Source organism: Meles meles, chromosome 4 (genome assembly GCF_922984935.1).
Source record: "Meles meles chromosome 4, mMelMel3.1 paternal haplotype, whole genome shotgun sequence".
In the NCBI taxonomy this organism is placed as follows: Eukaryota; Metazoa; Chordata; class Mammalia; order Carnivora; family Mustelidae; genus Meles; species Meles meles.
In genome coordinates, this window is record NC_060069.1 from 20551794 (window position 1) to 20577299 (window position 25506).

The 25506-nt window shown below is 42.7% G+C and overlaps 1 protein-coding gene across 2 annotated transcripts in view; it reads left to right on the forward strand.

Moving 5' to 3' along the window:
- The window catches only part of RARB (retinoic acid receptor beta), a 164099-nt gene that overhangs the window by 63817 nt on the left and 74776 nt on the right, over nucleotides 1–25506 (forward strand). For both annotated transcript variants that reach the window (XM_046001560.1, XM_046001561.1), the window contains exon 3: nucleotides 4484–4625. In XM_046001560.1, coding sequence (XP_045857516.1) covers nucleotides 4484–4625 — 142 coding nt within the window. The remainder of the gene's footprint in view (nucleotides 1–4483; nucleotides 4626–25506) is intronic.

Below are 25506 nucleotides of genomic sequence, written 5' to 3' on the forward strand. Positions count from 1 at the left end.
ACCTTTGCCACCAAAATGTCTTTCTCTCCCCCACTCAAGTCCTCTGTCTTGGTTCCGGGGAAGACACATTAAACACTGCTTTGAGGCCATGCGGGAGCCCAGCAACCCGCCTACTTTGGTTCTGGGAAAACTAGCCTCCATGTCCCTGGTTCTTCTCTGTCAGGGGGTCAGCAAGGAAGATGTCACACTTGCTGGTGATACGGTAACACCCTGTTGTAGAAATTTATGATACCCATTTGGCTCCCCAAGGCTGTGACTGCTGGCCACAGGGTAGCATTCTTCCATGTTGTCCAGGTAGCCTCTGAAGTAAACAGTGCTGTTGTTTAATATTTTAAATATTATACTTGATTTGGAATAAGATAGAAAGATAAGCAAAATACCAAGCTTACCTAGAAGAGGAGGCGTTTCTGTGTGCTTGGATCAGTCAGAGAAGGCTGGATAAGGTGATATACATCTTGAAGACAGAATTTTTCTGGGTTTACTGGGCATAGGATGATTTAGGAAATTGAGAATAAAATCGGGGAGGCAGGGCACCTGGGTGGCTCAGTTGGTTAAGCGTCCAACTCTAGGTTTCTTCTCAGGTCATAATCTCAGGTTGTGAAATGCAGTCCTGTGTCCTGCTTGCACTGAACATGGGTCCTGCTTGAGATTTTCTCTTTCCCTCCTCCTCCGCCCCCTCACCAAAGAATACAGTTGTAGTGTCAGCAGCTCTAGGCTGGTCCCCCGCAAGTTGTGGTTTTTGCCCGTACAGGTAAAGGACCTATTCTTCCTTAGTTTTCAAACCCACCTCTTCCTTGGCCATTTTCTTTGCCCACAGAAACTCTTTTCATCCTCGCTTTCAAGGCATCCCACCTTGTCACTCTCTGGTGTGAAGATGCACTTGGAATTCCAGAAATGTACAGCTGGAAAGGATCATGGAAGTCAGCCATCCAGCCCCTCACTGAGGAGAGGAGAGAGCTTCGCCTCTTTGGACTGAGGTGCCCAAGGCCACACAGTGGTCGTGAAGAGACTGCAGTCCAGCCCTTGGGCTTCCTCTCCACGGCTCTTCTTCTCCTGCCTCCCCCCACTCCCCAGATTTCTCCTCCAAATGGGGCCCAGTCCTTGATTTACACACTCAACTTTTCAGTGTTTTCTCCTCTAGGCATGTCTCTGCCCATCCACTTGCTTCAAGGACTATCACACTTTGGACTCCGCACTTTTAAAGCCCATTTTTATATATGACAAGACTTGGGTTGCAGTTTTGTTCCTCAAAGTGTGAGGGTTCCAATTTTAGGTGGCACAGATTCGTGGCTTTATATCTCACTGAACCACATAATAAGAAACATTTTCTCTGAATTCCTCAAAGAGGAAGTCTCAAGTCAGTGCTGATCTGTCTCTAACACTTGCTTAGCTCCCTTTTCAGCAAGAAGTGACACAGTCTGGGGTTTTAAGCCCTTAGCAGATTTAGTATCCAGTGAGCGAAATAATATCTGATTATTATTTTGCTTGACTTTCATTTTATTTGTGTTATATTTGCTTTTTAATATTGACAGTCAATACTGGGTTTCTTTTTTTTTTTTTTTAATTGTTTTTTTGGGGTTGTGTTTTTTGTTGTTGTTTTTGGTTTTTTGTTTGTTTGCTTTTTTTTGTTTAGAGAGGGAACACAAGCAGGGGGAGTGGGAGAGGGAGAAGTAGGCTTCCCACGGAGCAGGGAACCCGATCCGGGGCTTGAACCCAGAACCCTGGGATTGTGACCTGAACCGAAGGCAGAGGCCCAACGACTGAGCCACCCAAGGTCCCTCAGTGCTGGTTTTCAAATGAAGCCAGAGATTAAAGGTCTTCCTCCTTTAAGTAATGTTAAAAATAAAAAGAAGAATCAACCTCAGTAAAAATCTTAAGTAGATAAAATTGAGGTGGCTCGGGGCTACCGTGTCGCACACAGGCACACACTAGGTCCTCAGAGCAGTGGTCTATGAGGAAATGAGGTTCAAATAATAATATCTCACATATACTGGGAGGAGGATTTGTAGAATGCAAACCTCTCTTTGGCCTCAGAGGGCTCTTCTGTTTACCCAATACATGTATAAAAAATGTGTCCCAGTATATATATTAGTCAGCAAGTATCCTACCATGGTGGAAATGATTTACTGAAACTTAGACCTTCTCCTGATATCTAGCCAAAAACCTGATTTGGAAAACCAAGAAGACCTATTTAGTTTCTGCCGACATTGTTACTGAACCGGACTGAGTGGATAACTAATGACACAGAAAGTTCTTTTCTTCTTTCTTCTTTCATTTGAGTATCATGAGATTGTTTTCTCTCCCCCTCTTGGTCACTCACTAAGAATTTGCTGAACTGAATATTTGGCTTTTTAATAAATGGAGGAGGTCACCTTTGTCCATACCCCACTTGCTTCGAACATGCAGAAAAGACCGGATCTTCCATTGGGTCAGTGTTTCTTGGCAGGAGAGCCGTGCAGTTTCTGTAAATTGAGTTTGTTCATCTGGCAGCCAGAAGTGTCCTGTAGGTATATTTTTTGCATGAAAAGATATGTTTGCGGTGACCACCCTGCACAGGTTTTCTTAGAGGTTCGGAGTATTGGTAACCTGTTATTTTGGATTTGGGGCATATTTGTAGCTCCAGAGGTACCAAAATAAACTGTGTTTTCTTGGAAAAGTTGTGTGTCTGGGATGTGACAGGAGTTGCAACCTTAACCAAGATTTCCAGGCGTTTACAGTTGAACTATGCCAGTAAAAATATGTTTATTTAGACATTAAAATCCTGGGGTGCCCACGTAAATATCCTAAACAATGGGTGTTACATGAGCTTTCTTTGTCAGTGTGCTTTAGCTTTAAATGATTTTAGTTCTGGTTCCTGGAGTGTTAATGCACGACAAGGAAAGCTGAACTCAGATGGTGAGCCTTGTGTGCTGTTTAGCACATTCCGTGGTGTGTTTCTTACATCTGAGAGAATGGTTGCTAATGCAGGTAAAAGTCACATCACAGTTGAGAAGGGAAAGCTCCCTGCTCTTAATATTCCTAGCAATTTAGAGGTTTTTGTTGGGCAGTTAGGAGAGAGAAAAGAGAGCAGATATGCCCTCCATTCACTGCTTATTCATCTGTGTAGTAACAAGCAGCCCTTGATTATCCATTGTCTGCAAACGGTGTGGGAGAAATGAGGAGGACAAAGGGGAGAAGGTGGCCACCCATGTGCTCATGAGACTGTAATTGGCTTTATTTCATCAGCATTTCACAAAAATCGGGATAAACTGCTGCTTCGGCCAAAATATAATTTTCAGAAAGTTGAGAAGTAACAACTCACTCAGATACTCAGCAAGCATGTAGTTGGAGATTTATTGAACTCAAGAGTGAGAGAAATAGCAGGATGGCAAAGCTGGTTCAAAGGGGGATTTGGGCAAAATATCTAGGTGGCTAGGTAGATTGCTTGGCAGATAATGGTGAAAGGCAGAAAGAATGCTGGGATCAGACTGCAAAGTCAGATACAAAACTGGTTAATGTCCTACAAGGCAATAAAACAATACTCTTTGGTTATATTTCAGCCAGACAGAAATCTTTGCACCTATCCTTAACAAATAGTTCTGTAATTTACCAGCCTTCTCCAGTCTTTACAGAGCCCGTGTCCAATCAGCCGTAAATAGTAAGTCAAACAAAGTTACATTTCCCAAGAGTGTCAGAGGACTCTTAGCTAAGCTTGTCATAAAGCCAGTGCTTCGGAACTGAGCTGCCCCACAGAACTTTCTGCCATAATGAAGATCTTCCATACATGTGGCTGTCCAGTGTGGTAGCTATGAGCTATCTGTGGCTCTTGAGCATTTGAAATGTGGCTAGTGCAACTGAGGAATTGATTTTTAAATTTCATTTCATTGTTATTTTCATTTAAACACCTCTATGTCTTTAGTGGCTACCATTTTGGACAGCACCGCTCCAATGTTCTATTAAATGGGCAGGTCTTTTTATACGTTATTTCCAATCTTGGATAATATTTTTCTAAACACTCTATAAATTAAATTATATTTTAAATATTGTAATGAACTAAATATGCAGGAAAGAGGTGGACATTCTTCCCTGAATCTTATCATTTCTTTTGCAAATGTAGTGCATCTGATATTGGGTTTCTTGATAGTGGGCTCACCTGAAATTTTTCTGACCAGCAAGGGAGTTGCTTACGAAGTTAAGCCTGTTTGGAGGGAACCCAGCTCCGCATTATGTTTTCCAAGTGAATTAGCTTGGTATTCATTTTTCCTTCAGCAAGATAATAACGGTCGTGTCTAGTTTTGATTAAAAGGGGCTTTCTGATTTGAAACAAAGGGAGAGCTGACTATTAATATTTCACAAGGATTTTAAGGCTCAAATACATTAACTTTTCTGCTTCCATCACTTCATGAGTCAGACCAAGCAATCAGTGCATTGATAAGGCTGGCTTTGATTTCTCATGAAACTTGGTAGTTTTACTTAGTCTTCTCATCTTCTCGCTTGCTTGCAGGGCTTTTTCCGCAGAAGTATTCAGAAGAACATGATTTACACTTGTCACCGAGATAAGAACTGTGTTATTAACAAAGTCACCAGGAATCGATGCCAATACTGTCGACTCCAGAAGTGCTTTGAAGTGGGAATGTCCAAAGAATGTAAGTGGAGGCTCAAAAAACTTTTTTTCTGTCTTTGCCTTTTCTATAAATATGATTTGCTCAGCTTCCAAAAATCAAGTCGTGGAGGACATAGCATGTGGAACTCGACCTGACACTCGGGATAGATTGCCAAGGCTAGGTGTAAAAAGAGGTGATAGGAAAACAGAACTGGGGATTTTCAGATAAAACTTGAGTAGGAGTTGGGGGAAAAGGCAGGAGCTGTGTTGTTGATGGCAGATTTGTATTCCAAAGCGGTACTAACTCCCTGGGGGTTTCAGAGCCACTGGTAACTCAGATATATCACATAGCCACTTAGAGACTCCCATGTCCCCATCCTGACAGTACGAACAAAAAGTTTTGCCTGTATCTGGGAGAACAAAATGAGACGAGAGGCATGAATATTAACAGTAGTAATAATCAGCCCTTTTTCAGAGGGAAGGGGGCATAAAACTTCTGTTGTGGGGGAAATATTTAGAAACTCAGTGTGTTGGCATTTTTCCAAACTTGATTTAGCTTTATTTCCTCCCAGCCACTCCCTCCTCGAAATAATTAAACATTTTTTTAATGCAAAAGAGAACATTTTAGTAAATTAAAAATTAGTGGTCCATAAACATCTCATAATGGGGACTTGAAATATACATCATTTAATACAGACAGTATGTACACTACAAAAAACTTCATTATTTGCATTTCTCTTTTTGGTGCTTTCACGTGGAGGGGACAGGAAATTGACAGGCAAATGGCTTGGCTCAGGCAGGCCAAAGGAAGACATACAGTTGTGTGCGTGGTGAAGCACCTAATGTGATTGCTGCTTCCTCATTCAGCCCATGACGTGGGGATTTGGTGAAGGCAGATTGTGAGTGAGGCACCGGGCTAGTGGTGTGAGGGGGTGCTAGCGATGCCTGAGACATGGTCCCTGCCCTCTAAGATACGAGACAAAAAGCCAGGTACTGGGCACCTGGATGGCTGAGTCCATTAAGCAACTGACTCTTGATTTCGGCTCAGATCATGATCTCAGGGTTGTGAGAGGGAGCCAGCCCTTCATCAGCCTCTGCTATCAGTGGGGAGTCTGCTTGAGATTCTTTCTCCCTCTTCCTCTGCCCATCCACCCTGCCCCCACATGCTTTCTCATTCCCTCTCTCTCTAAAAAAAAAACAAACAAACAAACAAACAAACAAACAAAAAAACCTTGGGTATTTCAGCCACGATCTTACAGGCTGGCTCAAAGATGCATGTTATAGGACAAGGGCTCTTGGATTTTGGAACTGGGACATGTGGCCATTGGATGGTGGAGAGACTGAGGAGGGAATGGCCCCAGAGCCAAGCAGCACTGCCCTCAGGGTGCTCAGGTGGTCGACTGGCTTTTTCCTGGAGTAGCTTCTAGAGGATGTTGCCCAACATCCATTCCATCCTTCACCTTTCCTAATTGTACCCAGGGTTTAATATGCTTTTCCACTTTTTGGGTTTCTATACTTGAGGAAAAACAGCAGGATTGGGAACAATTCAGCTGACTCAAGCCGAGCATCCTATCGTGTCCCAACCTGTCATATTCTGTTACTAGTTCATGGCGTGAATTTGTAACCTAAGCCAGTCTAATGAGAAAGAGTTCAAAACTTGTGTTTAGTATCCATGAAAGAGAGAAAGATAAATTAGACTTCATCAAAATAAGAAAGGTCTGCTCTTCAACAGTTACTGTGAAATGAATGAAAACACAAGGCACACACTAGGAGAAAGTCTTTACAAACTGCACATCTAATTCAGGACTTTTATCTAGAATATACAAATCTCTGAAAACTCAATAAATAGAAAGCAAATAACCCAATTAAAAAACAAACAAACACAAGTGCCCTTCAAAAATGCCAAGATTATGAATGGCAAAGACAGACTGAGAAAGGCTGTTCCAGATTAAGAGAGACATGCCAGTTACATGCAATGCATAAACCAGATTGGATCCTGGGTCAGAGGGGAAAATAGCTATTAAGGCCATTATTGGGACAGTGAGTGAAATCTGAATATGGACTGTAGATTAGCATTGTAATATACTGTTGTACATTATTATATACTAAGAATTGTGAATTAGATGAAGGATGTACAGGGGTTCTCATTTTTGTACCTTCTGAGCAAATTTGAAATTTTATCCTGATAAAATTACCTAAACAGAATCCAAGACAAGTGCTTAGAATATTGGGACAATTCCTGATGCATGTGAACAAGGAACCAAGTAGCTCCAAGGGCCCATAATAGCTATCCTTCAACTCCAAGGGAAGTCACCTCTAGGACAAAGCAGGCACTATGGTTGGAAGAGCGGAAAGATAGACGGAAATCGGGCCCTGAATGGCATTATCAAATCGCTAAACCAGCCAGCCCTAAAACCTCCGCCTGCAGCTAATTTGATTATAGTTTGCCAAGAGGTGCCTATTAAAGCAGTTGAGGTTGGGGACTTATTTGTATTTAGGGTGCTGATGAACAGGAATGGACTGGGTCATCAGACAGGGAGGCATCCTGCCATCCCTCCTGGGAGGGGTTTTTTTCCCCTCCAGAAAGTTCTGTGTGTGGATGATGGGTCAGTTGACACATTTCAGCCAGTTCTCTTTGATCCCTCCAAACTTTAGAGCTATTGAATTACTTGAAGTCAATGAATGTGAAGATACAGAGCTAATATTCACTTAGCTCAGGCCCCCCAACCCTACCATGGAAGAGAAAATCATGACATTGCCCTGAAATAGCCAGATTTTTTTTGTATACGTGAGACCCACAGGATGATCCCTTGACACTCCATTTTTGGTCTGACATTCTGTAGACAAGACTGTCACACTGCAGTTCTGTGGGAGAATTTTAGTCTAGGCTGAAATTATAAATGAGTAAGCCAGATGTGGACTCAGGGTAAATCAGTACTTTTGCATTTATTTTGTGTGGGCTGGAGACCCATTTCCTGCTTACATTACTTAAAACCCATATCCTGCTGCTCTGTAAAAACTGGCAGCTTGGTTGCCAATTAAAAAAAAATAATAATGTTTACACCCACAGAAAAACTCTAGTTTCAACCCTCAAGGAACTTATCACCTTAATTAGATTTAAAAATATAGAAATGAGAAGAAAATGGGATCATTATGCCCAAGTATACAAAAATAAATATATTTTCCTTAGAAGGAAATTGAAGAGAAAGGAATAAACACTTGGAGTATAAAGACTGAGGGTCTAATAGGATATTTTTAAAGTTGAAACGGGAAGAAGCAGGAAAATACGAGAATCGGTAACCAATTACACCACAGTATTCGCAACTGAAACGAATCCAAGCATAATAGAGACTCATAGAATGTTAGAACTGAAAAGGGATCTTAGAGATTGATTTTCACTCACCTCTCTCACTTGACATCCAAGCACACTGAGACCCAGAAAGCTGAAACGGTTTTCCCAGCAATCCCCAACTGGCTGAAGACAGAACCAAGATTACAGTTCAGCTCTTCCTTCTTCTGGCCCTGCTTTCTCGGAGGTACCAAGATTAGCAAGATTTGCATTAAATTCTTGCCATAGGTCATGAGGACCATTAGTATGTGTCAGAACTTTGGGGATGCAAGTGACAGAAAACCCAGCTCAAGCTTGACATAAGCTTAAAACATCGGCTAGGTACCTGGACAGTCCAGAGTAACCCATATACATCCGAGGGCTTGCATTCCTTTTCAAGGAATGGTTCCCCTTTGCCTCCTACAGCTATTTTTTACCGTGTTGGTTTTGTTTCCGGGAAGATTTTATAAATGGCTACTAAAGATGCCACCAATGGTTGCGCCCAATAGTCTACCTGACAGAAAGAGAGGCTCAGGTCCCCATCATTCCATCAGTGCCTGGGACCTGGTTCTCTCTGGCCTCACTTGGGTCACGTGCCCCGTCTATCTTTCTCGCCTTGGGGATGGTGGAGGGGTGGGCCACTGTGATTGGCTAGGTCTGGATCACGTGCCAATCCCTGGAGCCCCACATGGAGGTTGACCCTGCCCAAACCAGGTGGGCTAGGAGTGTGGGAGGAAAGCATCCCTAAGTGGGGAATTGGAAAGACAAGGTAAAAATTTACTCCATGCTCAGGAAGACCCGTCAGGTCCCACGGTGCTGTTGTTCTTATTCTTTGTGCTGTTGAAGGAAAGAAGGAAACCCAACAATTCTGTTACAGTAATAGCTAACATAGGCTCGGTGTTTTCTATAGGCCAGGCACTACTTAACCATTTTTAATACTTTGTCCCATTCGATCCTAAAAACAACCCTGTGAAATAGATTGGTTATAATCCCTTCCTTCCCTTTTTTGGGGCAGATGTGGAAGCTTAGGTACAGAGAGGTTAATTAATTTGGGGTAACACACTCAGTAAGGGGCAGTGCTGGGATTTGGATCCCAGTAGTAATAAATGCTACATGCCATAAAAAGCAGCTTTTAAAACTCTGACTTTCCTTTTTGACGCTATTGCAAGTGGTTAGTTAAACAATAATCACACTCCTTGTTGCATAGCAGAGACGTATCCTCTAGAAAATTATGTGCAGATTTAATTTGTATAGCTCAAATTTGGTTTTCGATGTATAAGGGGATTTCCTAGTAAAAGAAATCCTTTAGTGTGGCGGATGGGAAAAGCATGATTATTTCTTCACGTTTCTGTTCTGTAAATGCTGGTGGGTATACCTTGTATTTTCCAAGGGCTTTGTAAAACTAGGGGAACCTTTTTGCAGAGGAATAGCTATTTGTCAAAGCACGGAATTTGAAAGTGGTAGCAGCAAGTGAGAAAAATCGATTTTCAGCAGCATTCTAAAAGTGGTACAAAAATTTATGAAGAACTTGGGGAGGAGGCAAAGGAAGCAAAATGACTCAAAGTTAAATGATGAGTTTCTGCCGGTGGGGTGGGAGGCTCGAAACAATGTCACCAGAGGAAAGTATGTGGCCCTAAAATAAGAAATAAAAAAGAGAATAAAGGAAGACATAAAATTTGGGATTGTGAAAGAGATGTCCGGACAAGCTTATGAGACAGATAAACCACTAATTGTCCAATGATGGGGAAAGAGAAGGTTTAAGACGATGCCACATAGAGAACGTAGGAGTATAGAAAGCCTGACCATGTGCATTTGGGTCAGTTACAGAAATCCAAATGAATAGCTCAAATCCTTAAGCCAGGGATCTGCAAACTTTGTTAAAAGGGTCAAATAAGAAAATATTTTTGGCTTTGGGGGCTGTGTGATCTCTGTGCCTGTCACTATATCCCAGAAAACCATAGAAAGTACATAAGCAAAGATTGGTTGTGTTCCAATAAAACTTTGTTTACAAAAACAAGCAGAGGGCTGGGTTTGACCCAAAGGCCATGCTTTGCCTACTTCTGCTTTAGGTGGTTCACCCAGTGGTCACGTGTGCCACTTATGGTTGCTCTGTGATCTCATGCTCAGCTCATCTCCCCCTGTCATCTGCTCCTCTTCTACCAGTAGAAGCCCCAGCTTCCAGCCACACCAGGCCATGCTGACCCACGAGCCTCACGGCTCCATGTTTCTCTGGAGGCTGTGTCCTGGAACTGACTATCTACTCCCTTCTCCTTCAGATGAGCCCCAGGAGCTGGCAGAAGTGTCATTTTCTCTGGGCAGCCTCCCTGAACCCCAACCCGCACTCCATGTCATTCATTCTTCCCCGTGTTCCTCTAGTACTTTGAATATACCCCCACGAACTGCAGACTTACTACTGTGTGATTCTTCACACTGCCGAGGCTCCCTGGCTAGACTAATCATAAACTCCTAAAAGGGGCACCTGGGTGGCTCGGTGGGTTAAGCCTCTGCCTTCGGCTCAGGTCATGATCTCAGGGTCAAGTCCCACATCGGGCTCTCTGCTCAGCGGGGAGCCTGCTTCCCCCCTCTCTCTCTGCCTGCCTCTCTGCCTACTTGTGATCTCTCTCTCTCTGTCAAATAAATAAATAAAAAATCTTAAAAAAAAAAAATTCCTAAAAGGCAAGGCAAACATCATGTATTCCTCACCTTATAGCCCTGACATTAGCATGATGTCCAGTGAAGTTAGACTTGTCAAGTGGTTAAATGTGACTATTTATTTATTTAAATTTTAAGTGGGCTCTCCCACCAAGGGACTTGAACTCATGATCCTGGGATCAGGAGTCCATTGCTCACAATCTGAGCCAGCCAGGTGCCCCTGGCTGTTTTAAAAGACAACCAAATCCAACATCTCCCTGCCTTTCCTTCCTGAAAAGGTGCCAGGCCCAAAACAGTTGTGGCACACCCGTATTCCTCCCTCGGCCCTTCACTTAACCTGCTGAGGACCCAGAACAAGTTATGCAACTTCATTGGGGTTGTGTTTTCTATCCGAGTAGAAGGAACTTTAGTATTGACTGACAGCCTGGGGATGATGTGAGAACTGGCGCTTTTAATCCTGTTTAGACAACAGTGTTTCTCCAATCAGCTTCCTCTTGCCAGTTCTCTCCCCAGAGGATATTAGATCTCCTGGTGGATTTGCCATGGAAAATGGTTGAGCTGAACAGGCAGCTGTGTAACTGTGCGTGGCAAAATCCCACAAAGGTGGAGAGACTAACATGGACAAGTGGCAGGATTTGGGGCTCACTTGGTCAGTTCTAGGCCATCAGATTGCTCACTGACAAAAAGAAGGATCCAGGGATGGGCTAGACATCGGGGTCAGGAAGCCAAGAGGAAAATGAAAGATACAAAGTTGGCCAGAATCAAGACTCATGTGCCATGATAAAGGGGAAATAGTGGGCTCTGGATGCTTCTAATAGTAGACCAGGTTCCCCTGGGCCTTCCAGATATGATGCCCTCACCCCACATCTGTAAGAGAAACACTGTGCCTGCCACCCCCGTTCTATTTCTTTTCTTTCTGAAAACCACTGGCCACTAATTCACAAAGGAACCTCTTCAAATTGCGTTTGAGCTTATGTTTATGTGGGCCATGCTTTGGAGTGGTGGGCAAAACATGTCTTTGATTTTGCTTGAGAATGCTGTTCTGTGTTAATTTCACAGCAGTCCCCCCGCCCTGTGACAGTTGCATAAGTATATTTGTAGGATAAAGCAGTTGAATAATCTCTGAATTTGGGAATCCCTAAGTGCTCATTGACACCTTCTCATTTGGGGCATATTGAGATTAAAAACAGCTTTTTATAAAGTCTCTAAATTCTGATTTCTCCGTTGGACATGAACGTTCCCATGGGTCGATTGACTAGAATGAATGCACTTTGCATGGACACTTTGATACCACCATGAGAGGCTTCTGTTGTTCTGTGTTTTGTTTCCCCTTTACTGTTAAACTTACATTAAAACAAACCTTTTGGATTAAAGGCACTTAACCTCAGTTAAAATCACTTCTGTTGAGGCACAAATTATATCGATGTGCTCATTGGTTCTATGGCTGGATTTTACTGGCTTTAGAATGAGAAAATTCATATTGTAGGTTGCCCTGTGTGCTTGGGAAATTACATAAAAATCATCATCAGGGCACTAAATGTCTTTCTAATTTTAGTTTATTTCTTCATTTGTTCCCATGTTACGTCCTGGCTTGTTACTGCATTCCCAAGGTTCAGCGTGAGGGTCTGTTCTGCCCTGCGGAGAGGCAGCATTAACCCGCATCTCCTTTCTGCCCCATGCACACCCAAATCCCCACAGAGCCCCCCAGAAGTAAATGGAAGGCTGGAAACTTTATATTTTTGTATCTAAAAACGTCGTGGAAGCTGGAAAGTAAAAATCTGCTGTCCCTTTCCACTTGCCAGATGTTACTGTTTTCCTGCATCTGTTCGGGAGATTAAAAAAACCCAATTCCGTTTGGGCACTGGCCGCGCGGTGATGTCAGTGCCACTGTGGGACTTCAGGCCCATTAACACTCAGACTGCAAAGGAAGTATTAAAATTCCTTCAGCTTTACTAACACATTTCTCCCTGCAGCCTGGCTCCTGGAAAAGGGATGCTCAGCACATTCTCACCTCAGAGAAAGAGAAGTTTCCGTGACACGGTAGGACAGAGCGGAGCCAAGGGAACAAAGGGCTGAGCCTGAGCTGGGTTTGAATCCAACCTTGCCCTCTGGCAGCCTCCTCCTTGGCAAGAGGTGTCATTTTGTTTCAAGGGCAAGGAGCTCACCTACAAGGTAGAGCAACCTTGCTGGGTTGTTTTCTGCCTCACACCTTTGGGAAGGCGATGCATTTAGCACCCTGCGTGGCACACAGTACATGCTAAATAATGATCGCTGTTCTCCCAGGGAGATTCTTCCTCTGGTGGTGACACAGGCTCTGTTCTGTGCTCTGCTTGATGCTGCCACAGCTGCTTTTTATTTTAATAACTACACAGCCCAGCTCCTCCTCCAGGAGAAAAGCGAAGGGCAGAGGCTCTCGTCATTTTGAATTGTTTATAACACCACCGTCTAGATATATAGCCCCAAATATTATGTCACAGCATTAAAAATAAAGCTTGCAGGCATAGTTTCTAAAATAAATATCCGCCTTCCTCAGCTACTGGAAACTGGGAGGCAGATGGCTCATTTGCCCGGAGATGCTGGGACATGTGTAATCAGAGAATGGGATGGGATCCTGGTATCGTGGAACCCAACTCCATGGGGAAAACCGAACTGGGGTGTTAGAAAGGACGCCTGGACCTCTCCCTGCACCAGTCAGCTCAAGGTGAGGCCATCGGGGTGTCCCGGGCAGTGTCCGCTTAGCACCTGATCACCAAGGAAGCAAAGTGTCTTTCAGTCCTTGCTTCCACTTTTGTTTGTCCCGAGGGTACATTCCATCTCTCCCCACCCTTTATATGGGACTCTGTGACCCACCTTCTCCAAGTCCCTCATCTCCCTCCTCCCAACCAAATCTTACCCCTGGCCTGCTTGTGCAGTCAGCCGCATGGTAGGAGGGACATGGGTGGTAATAGGGCAGTTGTTGGTCCCAGAGTGCTTCCAGCAGCAGAGTCTCCCAAGATGTTGGGTCATCCCATGCGGCAGGTAGAACAGGAATAGTATTTGGATCCTGGGGTTCCTGACACTTGGAGAGGCTAAGAGACTTGACTGCCATCACCCTGTTGGCTTTAAGGCATGGGTCCTCATTCCCATTCCCAGGAGCTTTTCAACTACACTTTGCTTCTCTAACCACACTGTTCTGGTGTGTTACAGACCACTGTCTGTGGTCTGGTCTGGTCTGGATTTAATGCCACCCAGCTAGTTTCAGTATCTCACCCATCTTTGCTCCCCAATCACATTTTCTATCGTGTATGATTTAATTTCATGAAGGTACAAGTTCAGCACAGGGTTTTCCCCAGCGTAAATTCTGTACACAGCCTACAAAACCCAATTTGGGGGAGCACTGAACTTCATGTGCAATCATACCAAATCAGAGAGTGATAAAGTGAGCCCTTTTCTGTATTCGTCTGATATTTGTATTACTGATGAGAAAATCTCAGTTCGATGCTGGTACATCCTTAGTTCATACCTCTTAAACCTTTGCTACTCCCTCTTTTTAACAGGCAGCCATACCTAGTTCAGATGAAATTTTATTTCAGAGGAGGGCGAACATTCCTAAATGGCCAGACAGTACGTATTTGAGGCCTTACAGGCCCCTCAGTGTGTGTTGCTACTACTTGACTCTCCCATGGCTGCATAAAAGCCTTACGAAAGAGAGTGGTTTTGTTCCAGTAAAACTTTACTGAGGCGGTCAACCTGAAAACCCTGTTTATTTCTTACTCTTAACTCTTATTTATGTCCGACAATACTGCTTTTACTTTCATAGCAGTAATATAATATTCTGTTTTATTTAAGCAAAATAAACAAACAAACAAAAAAAAAAAACCCAATGTAGATAGAAATCCCAAGAGTAGAGTGGCCTAAGTGTGAAATAACACAAGAGGGGTTCTGCATGTTAGTCAGGCGTTCCTGTATCTTGACAGGAATGGAACAGACTCGGAGGAAGCCTCAGCCCCTTCCAGAGCTCCTGTGTCGTGTCTCAGATGTTGGTCAGTAGCCCACTGACCTGCCTTTGTCTTGCTCCGGCCCCCTCAGCTCTTCCCATCCCTGCGGCTCAAACATGGGCCGCTGAGTCTTGCTTTCTTGGATCCTCCGGCTTCAGTCCTGTCCTGATACCACAAAGGGTCACTGATGGGTGGGATTTCAAGGATCAGGTGACCTGGTGGAGGGAATATGAGGAACAGGGCAGACCTCAAGTTGCGCTGTTAACTCCCCCTTCTGAAGAGCAGCAGGGAAAGGGAAAGTGTTGTGGCTTGAAGCACAGACTGGAGGGACAGTCTGGATTCTGATCCCGGCCCACCTCTCACATAGTGCTGTGTGATCTCGGACCGGTGACTTAGCATCTCTGTGCCTCTGGTTCCTTGTCTGTGGCACCGAGAGGATGATAGTACCTACCTCGTATAGCTGTGGGAAGGAATTCATGAATTGCTTTATGGTGGGAACTACAGGCATTTCTTCACTGAGCATTAGCTCTTGCTCTTCCTTCTGCTCGGATAATGATCCATTCTGGCCTCCAAAACTTGGCCTCATCAGGAGAGTCCTTCATGACTATACAGAACAGCTGATGCTCCCTATGGTCCCGTGGCCCTTTAACCAAAACAGCCAAACAGAAGACTCTTAAATTTAGCATTTGTCCTTGGGGCACGGGCCTAATATCCACAAAGCAAAGTGTCATCTCTGAGCCAGATAATCCCATGCTGGGATTCATGGCCCTTCCTCACTGACAGAATCCATTCCAAGTGTATCAGCACGGGCAGCGCCCTGCACAGCTGGCTCAGCCTGCCCCAGCCTGCCCAGGACACTGATCTCCTGTCATGCTCCCCAGAACACTAGTCACCGCAGACTGCTCAGCATGCCTTTCATGGGAGGCAGCCGCGGGGTGTGTGTGTGCTGACCTTTCCGCCTGGGATGCCCATCCCCGGCTTTACCTCCCACCTCTCTTTCAAGCCACCTTTCTCCTAAGTATGCACCACCGCCTTCTCTAATAACAGGAAGCAGGTGTGGGTCACCCTCAGCTCTCAATGGTGTGATGTGTTAGACTGTGGCACCTCTGTTGGATGAGTTGGAAAGTCAGACTTGCTTTTGTGTCCAGGAGGTAGGTAGGGGGGTGTGTGTGTGTCTGTGTATGAGGGAGAGTAAGAAAACATCACACGTGTTCTGTATGCTCACTGTGAGCATCCTGAGGGCAGGCACAGAGCCTCATTCCTACCTGAGTCCCCAGCTGGAAACCCGGTACCTTGTACCTCATAGATGTTTCTGGAATGAACTGGAGGCAAAGAGCAATTGAGGAGTAGAAATTCTGAATCAGGAAGTTTTGTCTGATCTTTCCAAGAGTTAGAGATCTAAATCTGGTCCCACGGACACGATGAGCCTGTTTTTCCCTTTTCCCTTTTGCGTCCTTCCCTCAACGTGCACCATACGAATTCTAGCACATAATCCCGTGCATGACAAGAAGTCTCACTGTTGTCTGGCTCTGCGGTGGAAGTAACCAGATGGAGCTTGTAAATAAGTCCGGACAGGGAAGATTTGCTGCCTCTCAAAACTGTACACACATACACACCATATTTCATCAAATCTATAATTTGTTAAGGCACACTATTATTTTATGTGCCACTAAAAACAAAACAGCAGCAATTAAACGAGGACATGCCAAAGATTGAGAGACAGGTGGCAATTTCAGAGAGGGAGAGAGGGAGAAACTAGATACCAGCCCTGTAAGAAAAGGCAGCATCTCTCATTCTGGGCTGGAAACACTCTATGTTTCTATCTCGAGCTATTTGTCATTCTGCTTTAAATAGACATTGATAAAACCTCATTGCCCAAAGACAATCCCCGGCCCAGAGTTGACTGAATAAATATGCAAGTGCTTCTAAAATAGCTGGCAGAGAGCCCTTTGTTTGGAAACAAATGTCTCCGTGAAAATAGCAACCCGAAATTTCCCCGCAGTCCCTGTGTTCCGGGGCGATGAACATGGCCCTTTAAGTACCTTCTCCCAGTGACAGCAATTCTCTGGAGGGTGGCTACCTAAATTGCTCAATAAATCCGTGCATAGAGTACGGTCTGAATTTGCTCTTCCTGGAGTGGTATTGAGCACTTAAACCAGTTTCCTCTCCCTCTGCCGTCGAAAAATATTAACTCTCACAGTTAGGTTATTTCTCTCATCTGTCTCCCTTTAAAGCTGGAAAACAAAGAGTTGAGCAATTATGCGATGAACCAGATTAATGGAGACAGGCGTCTTTTTATACTGGGACCGAGGAGAACGAACACCCTATTTCCTTACGAGGAAGAACGTTTTCGCCCCCAAATGCACACTTGATCGTTCCAGCACTTCATTCCACCGACATAAAATACCTACCTGACTTTTAGATATTTCTGATGGTTTTATCGTCAGGATAATTTTAGGGCAGAAATGTTCTGTTTTGATGTTGGAGAAAGCAAGTCCTCTATTTTTCTTGTTTTTCGGGGCGGGGTGTTTTATGACATTGCTTGGTCAGGCTTATAAAACAGTGTTTTGATTCAGCTACATTGTTTAAATCCGTTTTAAAATAGCACTAAGGAATTCCACTGGCCTTTCAAAATGGTTCCACTTAGGAGCCGGTCATATGATACAGCTCTTCCAAAGGGAAAGATAAAAGTTGCTTCTAGTAAACTCTGTCGACTCAGGGGATTGAATGAGGACAGGAAGAGAATCAAGTGCAAAATGTAATGAGTGAAGGATTCCCACTTTGTGTCCTGGAAGTGGAGGGACAAAGCGCTTGAGCAATTTTAGACTAAATGGAAACTTGGCTCAGGCGTCCTTGGACTCTGAGCTCTCAGAAATGTGAAAATATGCAGGCTCAGAATGTACTCCCCGCCCCCCACCAGTGGATGTGGCCCAGTGAGTTATTTCTGGAAGAGAGACCTCAGGACTTCCTCCTGCCTCCTGGGGCTGAGCAAACTCTTGGAGATGGCTTTCCCCGCATTCCCCAGCATGCTGATGTGATCCAGAGCTACACAATGCAAAGCCCCATTTTGTTTTTTACAAACAGTGCCTTTTACAAGGCTCCATGTACCTGAATAATAGAATTATGTCCATGAAATGGAAATGTGGTGCTTTCCTCCACCCGAAAGTCTGACATTCAAAGGACGGACATCACTAAGTGTTGGCAAGTGTGAAGCAACGGAAACTCTCTTACGTGGCTGGTGGAAGTATATAATGGGGCCAAAGTTTAGCAATATCTCCTAAAGGTAAACATACCAGGGTAGCTTGGTAATTCTAGTCCTGGGAACATCTTCAAAAGAAATGCGTGCGTAGACCCACCAAAAGATAGATAAAAGAATGTCGACACCAGCTTATTCAAATAGCCAAACACTGGAAACCACCCATATATCCATCAGCCGTAGAATGTGTAAATAAAATTTGACATATTCAAATAATGGAATATGCACAGCAAAAAAAAAAACAAAACAAAAACGGAGCCAACTACTGCTAGGTGCGGCAGCATGGGTGAATCTCATAGGCATAATGTTGAATAAAAGAACTCGGAATAAAAGAGAACGTTCTTCATAATTCCATTCATATAAATACTAAAAATGAGCAAAACTAATCCATGTGATGGCGGGGAGTGTGGTGGTCACTCTCGGGGCTCGGAAGGGGTGCCTGGAAGCCTCGTGATGTGCTGGACATTTTAATCCTTAACTGGTGTATGCTTAACTGTGTCTGTAATGTCTTAACCCCAGTTAAAAAGAAAAAAAAAAAGGATGGCGATGTGGAAGGAGTGTTGGAGAGCGTCTTGCCATCCCGTGCATACAGAAATTGTGTTATCACAGATGAGAAGTGTAACATCTTCTCATTCAAAGAATCCCCCTCCCTTTCAGCACTTAAATTATCTCCAGAAAATGTATTGACCTTTCTGCCTTTGCCTTTTCTTCTCATTTGGGACCTTTTCCAGTTGCAACTTTGAATGTGTAAGGAGCACCAGAGATGGGATGTTACCCCCGATTTACTCTGAGTTTTCCTGTGGATGGTTATGTAATACCTGTAATCCCATCAACGCACCTAAAGAGCTTCTCCCTTTGGTGCCATGCACTGCAAATTAATAGCCCGTGGATCCATTTACAGCTTGTTGTGTTTTGGAAAACGGTTTCAGCCATCAAATGGTAAAACGGCTTTTAAAAAGATGAGAGTTGTTATTTTTAAATGTTAAATTAGCAGTCGTGTCAGTAATTCCTCGCAGATACGTAAGAAGACCAACATTGATTTATGAATCTGTGTAGATTTGGGTTGAATAATTAGCCGACTGTCCCTTTTTTCCATAATGCAAAAAAAAATCAAAATAAAAGTTCTTTTCATTTTGATTCATTCATTACAGGCAAATAGGACCTTAGTAAGTGACCAAATTGACACTGATTTAAGAATTTAACAAGAAAGTTTGATAGAATAGAAAACATACTTTTTTTTCCCCTTCTTTTCTCTTCTTCTTGCTTTCACAGCCATCAGAGTCATTTCTCTGTGAGACTGTTCACATTGAAAGAAAGAACTCTGGATTTACAGAAAGTCTATCTTAATTTCCTTGTCCTTTTTATTAGTTTTTAAAAGTATTTAATATATACTGACAGCAGAAAAGAAGACAGTAAAAATTGCTATCCTTTCCAAATGCCCGTTGGCAGTCCAACAATTAATTCAGCCTCAGAAATTTAGATATGAAGACATAGGTTTGGTGGGATGGTACATTAGAGTTAATTTAGGGTATAGAATATGACTTTAAACATATCAAATCTAATGGAAGTAGCATTTCTGTAAATTGGTAAATATAAACTCTAACCCTTTTTATAGAGATATATTTTGCTCTCAACGCCATCTTCAAAGAATGCAAAGGTGTTTTATTTTTTAAAAATTTTTCATTTTTTTATTAACATGCAATGTATTATTAGCCCCAGGGGTACAGGTCTGTGAATCGCCAGGTTTATACACGTCACAGCACTCACCATAGCACGTACCCTCCCCAATGTCCATAACCCAACCACCCTCTCCCTGCCCCCTCCCCCCGGCAACCCTCAGTTTGTTTTGTGAGATTAAAAGTCTCTTGTGGTTTGTCTCCCTCCAGATCCCATCTTGTTTCATTTTTTCCTTCCCTACTCCCCAAACCCCACACTTTGCCTCTCAACTTCCTCATATCAGGGAGAGCATATGATAATCGTCTTTCTCTGATTGACTTATTTGCTCAACATAATACCCTCTAGTTCCATCCATGTCGTGGCAAATGGCAATATTTCAAGAATGCAAAGGCGTTTTTAAAAGTATTATTAGGGGCCTCTGGGTGACTCACTTGGTTAGGTATCTGACTCTTGGTTTCAGCTCAGGTCATGATCTCATGGTTCATGAGATTGAGCCCCACAGTGGGCTCTGCCCTCAGCAGGGTGTCTGCTTAAAAGATCCCCTCTCCCTCCCTCCACTTGTTCATGCTCTCAGTCTCTCTCTCTAAAATTTTTAAAAACATATTGTTTCTAAAAGTATTTTTTAAAAGATTACAACTCAACAATAAGACAACCCATTTTTAAATGGGCAGTAGACTTGAAGAGACTGTTTTATTTAAGATTTATTTATTTTTCAGAGAGAGCGAGCAAGTGAGTTCAAGCAGGGGGAGCAGCAGGCAGAGGGAGAAGCAGGCTTCCCGCTGGGCAGGGAGCCCTATGTGGGACTCTATCCCAGGATCCTGCAATCATGACTTGAGCCAAAGGCAGGCACTCAACCAACTGAGCTACCTAGGTGTCCATTGAAGAGATATTTTAGGAAAAAAGTTAAACTAATAGTCAATAAGCACATGAAATAATCCTCACGTCGTTGGTCATTGGGGAAATACAAATCAAAACCACAGTAAGTATCACTCCACACCCACATCAAAAAGACAGTAACAGATACTGGCAAAGATAAGCAGAAATTTGGACCCTTGCACACTGCTGGTGGGAGTGTAAAATGGTGGTAAAATGTTGCAGCCACTTTAGAAAACAGTTTTGTCATTCCTCAAAAAATAAAACACAGAGCTTACTGTATAAGCCATCCGTTCTCTTACGTGTTTACCTGAGAGAAATGAGAACGTGCGTCCCCATAAAAACTTGAGAGGAATGTTAGCGCATTATTCATAATAGCCGAAAAGTAGAAACACCCGAAATGTCAATTAAGGGAGAGACAAATAGTACTTCCATGCAGTGGATTACTCCGCCATAAAAAGGAATGATGTACAGATACGTGGTACAACATGGAAGACCCTGGAGGACATTATGCTTGGTCAAAGAAACCAGCCTTGAGAGGCTACAGTCTACGAATTCACCTATATAAAATGTTCAGAGTAGGCAGATTTCTAGAATAGTAGTAGTTTCCAGGGGCTAGAGAGATTGGGAAATGGAAAGTGACTGCTAACGCGATTCTTTTGGGGGGGGGGGGGAATATTACAACTTCAGGAAAATATTAAAAAACCACTGAATTTCACACTTTCAAAAGTATGAGCTCCCTACTGCATGTGAATTATATCTTAATTTAAAAAACAACAACTACCATAGGACTGAACATATATATATATATATATATATATATATATATATATATATATATATATGGCTGATTGACTTAAGGGAAAAGAGGAGAATGAACTTTGGAGTCAGATGAGGTCACTGAGGTGTATATTAGACAAGGGTCCCATTTGGTTTGGCGTTCTTGGTAGAGCAAAACAGGGATGAAGTCAGTAGCAGGATTCTTGGTGTCCACAAGATGAAAACAGCCTCATTATGCTGAAGAATCACAGATTTTTCCAGACACTGATGTTGGAGATGAATGTCTCCCGTGAGTCCTTATAAAGAGAGTACTGGGAGATGTCATTTAGGATGTCCTTGACATTTTTTCATTGCTCTTCCTTAGGACATCCTTCCTTGTAGTTAAATCTCATCTGTTTTCCAAATCAGAATAAAGAGAGCATAGAAAAGCAAGACAAACTGTATGGCCTTAGACTCCAAAAGAAGTAATTATAGATGTGAAATTGAAGAGTCAATAAAGATTGTCACCTCAAAACAAGGGTTAGCTGTCCTCCTTGTTCCATTTCAAATTTTATTATTTACAAGCTCTCTCCTTCAAATGCTGCCTTTCTAGGTTTCTCCTCAGTTTCTCTTTGATCTTCCTTTTTAAGGCAAAAATCAATAGTATTTTAGAGCATTTTTCTATTTATCAAGGTATAATTTACATATCTTAATGATACAAAGCTAAAGTATACTGTTTAATAAACTTTGATAAAGATCTCCATCTTTCTAATTGGCTTTTAAGTCAAGGTATTAGAAAGAGACTAAGGGAACTTTGTGGGTTTGGAACATTCCCTGTCTTGATTTTGGTGGTGGTCACGCGTGAAGGTAAACCATTCTGATGTCTCCCACCAGACATTAGTTTTGCCTGTTAAACTTCATCTGCATGCAATCATAGTCTACACTTTTGTGTTACGTGCTTTTCCTTCATCATTATGTTTGCAGGATTTTTCAATATCAGTGCAGGTATCAGTTGTTTGCTAGGTATTTTGCTGAGTAGTAGTACTCCATTTTATAGATAAACAGTTCTTACCTCAGTGGATGTTAGGGTTGTTTCCAGTTTGGAGCTGTTATAATTAAAACTGTCACGAAGATCCTCATATGTGCTTTGTGGGGGACATAGACACTTACCTGTCTTAGGTACATACTCTGGAGCAGAATTACTGGGTCATAGGGGCACATGCACATCACTTCCTTAAAAATGGCCAGTTTCCGGAAGATTCTACCTACCGTGTATACTCTGTCAGCAGTCTGTGTGAATTCTGCTGTTTCACGTCCTTGCCAAGCCTTGCTATTTCAATCTTTTTAATTTTGACATCCTTCTGGATATGAAATGATATCTCATTAGTGGTGTTTGTTTGAATCTTCCTGGTGACTGATAATACTACATTTTTAAATTTTTTTTAAGTTTTTGTTTATTTATTTGTTAGAAAGAGAGCAAGAGAGAGAGCACACAGATGGGGAGAGAGAGCAGCAAGCAGAGGGAGAAGCAGGCTCCTCACTGAGCAAGGAGCCCGATGCAGGACTCGATCCCAGGACCCTGGGATCATGACCTAAGTGAAGGCGGACGCTTAACCAACTGAGGTGTCCCAATGCAGCATTTCTTTTTATTTTAGCAAAAACTAGATGTCTTATTAAATTAGAAAATATAAACCAAAACTGTGCATAGTTTGATCTCCTATTTGTAAAAACAAAGCTTGGAAGATACAGCTCAGTATGTTAAAAGCTATTGTCATATTTTTTTGAGCTTATCTGTGTTTCCATTTTATTATTTAGCCTCTGCACATTTGTTAGTTGTCTGATAAAGAAGAAAAGCTTTTTTTTTTTTTTTTTTTTTTTTTTAAGGAAAGAGGTTAACTCAGATTGATCGAGGTAGAACTCTGTGTTCCTAACTGTCTGGCACTTGAGGCTAAGTAACATTGGGCATTGACAGTGCTGTAGACAGAAATGGTTGAGGAAATAGATACCAGCACTGTTTTTGCATTTATCTGTTTCCCCAGCAAGGGACAAATCCATTTCCATACATGTAGACATCTTGATTTCTGAGGATAACATCCATTTTTACTTCAGTTTAATAGACCATAAATCAGGGGTCAGCAGACTTAAGCCTGTAAGCCAAATCTGGCCCACCGCCTGTTTTGATCAATAAAATTTTATTGGAATATAGCCACGTACATTCATTTACATATTATCTACAGCTGCTTCCCTGCTATAACAGCAGAATTGAGTAGTTGGGACAGACCATACAGACTGCAAAGTCTGAAGTATTTACTGTCTGGTCCTTTCAGGAGGAGTTTGCCAACCCCTGCCATAATCCATTCCCTCTCTTTAAATTTTCTGTTTTAATTCAATCGCCAGTTACGAGAGTTTAGTTCCATGCCAGACATATGTGCCGTTTGTAACTGCAAATTCGTTACTGTCCACTTCATTTAATAAGCTACTAGTGGTAATGTGCCTTACAATCATATCTTCTTGGTAATTCAGTAGGGATCACATCTAATTTTAACTTTGGACTGGAAATTCATAAACAAGTCTTTTTCTAGTATCACCCCAAAATCTTTTCATGTTGGAGGAAAATTAAAAGGATTTTGTTGTGGATAGAAGTGCAGCGAACCATAAAGCCATCTCTCTTCTTTGCACACTCACGAATGAGAACTTGAGCATCTCACTGATGACTCTTTTTAAGGTAAAATAAGTAGTGACTGAATAAATGGGCTTGATTTTCTTGCCTAGAAATTGTCTCTGAAAACCGTTGTAGAAGGAGAGAGAGTAATGCTGTGAGCGGTAGCACCAAAGCTGGAACAGATAGCATCCCAGAATGACTTCTCTTTGTCTGAACAGTCACATGTTCTGGTAAACTTCATATATTATATATAATGAAATTCTTTAAAACTTACATCCACTCATGATGAACATATTACTCTACACCAGTGCCTTTTCTAAACAACCAAAGTGGAACTTAAACCAAAGACACTAAGTAAATTAGTGTGGTGTCGAGGACCATCATAAAAACAGACTCCAATGCAGAGAACAGCCACTGTCTCTGTTTAGTAACTTGTCATATGAAGATCTACATTTCTACTCTTTGTGAGAATAAAATCTCAAGAGTAGGAAATGCTGTGAAAGTACTTTAATGAATCCAAATGCTTAAGAAAGAGGAAAGGTCATTGTGGTGAGTTTTATTGGCCCGTGGCTTCCGAGGAAGTCCCCCATTGGGGCACATGGTAGGACTTGTCTCCTGAAATCCCATCCCCCATGACTTCCCATGTGCACAGAGCCCATCTCCAGTGGAAAAATGTACTCGATGCAGATTCTTGTCCCAGTAGAACTTTCCTGACCTACTTAATGTTCCAACTTTGCTCACCTAAAAGATATAACCATCTTTTCTAGAGTTTCCTCCTTGAATCTAATTATACGAAACCGGGGGTGCATCGAACATTGCCTCACATCCAAACTCATTGCAGAGGTTTCTGCTTCAAGGGTGAATCCACTGCAGGAAGCTGACAGCTCCTAAGTTATTCCTGGGGCATCTGACAGTTTCTAGGATGTTAAAAAAAAATGAGATTCACTGGGGCTTTGGTTCTCCTGGACTGTAACTCATTAATAAATGGAGAAGAGATCTGTGTTCTAGGCATGAATAGATCTTCTGTAACCTCTTTTAATCATGGTCTGTTGAAAAGCAATACACTGAGAATCCCAAAGGTGAGACATAGGGAGTGGCCATGCCCCTCGCTAGCTGGGTGACCATGTGCAGGTTACCTCGCTGGGCATTACACATCTGTAACTCTGGGCCATGGAGGCAGTGATTGGTAGGATCCTTTCCAGACGTCGCCCCATCTGAGACAAAAGACTGCAATATCCCTTTAATTAGAATCAGTAAGATCTCTTCATTGGAAATCATATTTACTTCCAGGACACAATTACAGTGAAACCGAATTCCTACTGTGCCGTGCTCCTAATAAAGTAGACAGAGAATTGTCGAGCGGTTTTGGAACATGTGATGTGCCAAGATTGACTTTTCTTGCTCTTTTTTCTTCCTGTGTCCCCTCCTAATGTGGGGCATGCTATGAAAGAGTAACACCGTTTTCGACATGAAATACCTGACACAAAGAGTTTAATTACCTTGCCCAAGAAAATATATAATACAAAATACTTTAAGCAGAAGTAGTCGCGAGACAGTTACGGGCTTGGCATAAGAGAAGTGAGGTGGTAGTTGTGCACTCTGCAGTTTCTAGGGCTTGCACGTGAATATGTAGGTTTAAAGATCCTTAAGAAGATTTATATTTGCCCCATCCTGAGACTGTCTCTAGGCAGTAGTTGGGAAGGGAGAAACGAAGAGAATAGGTGTAGATAACCCCTAAGG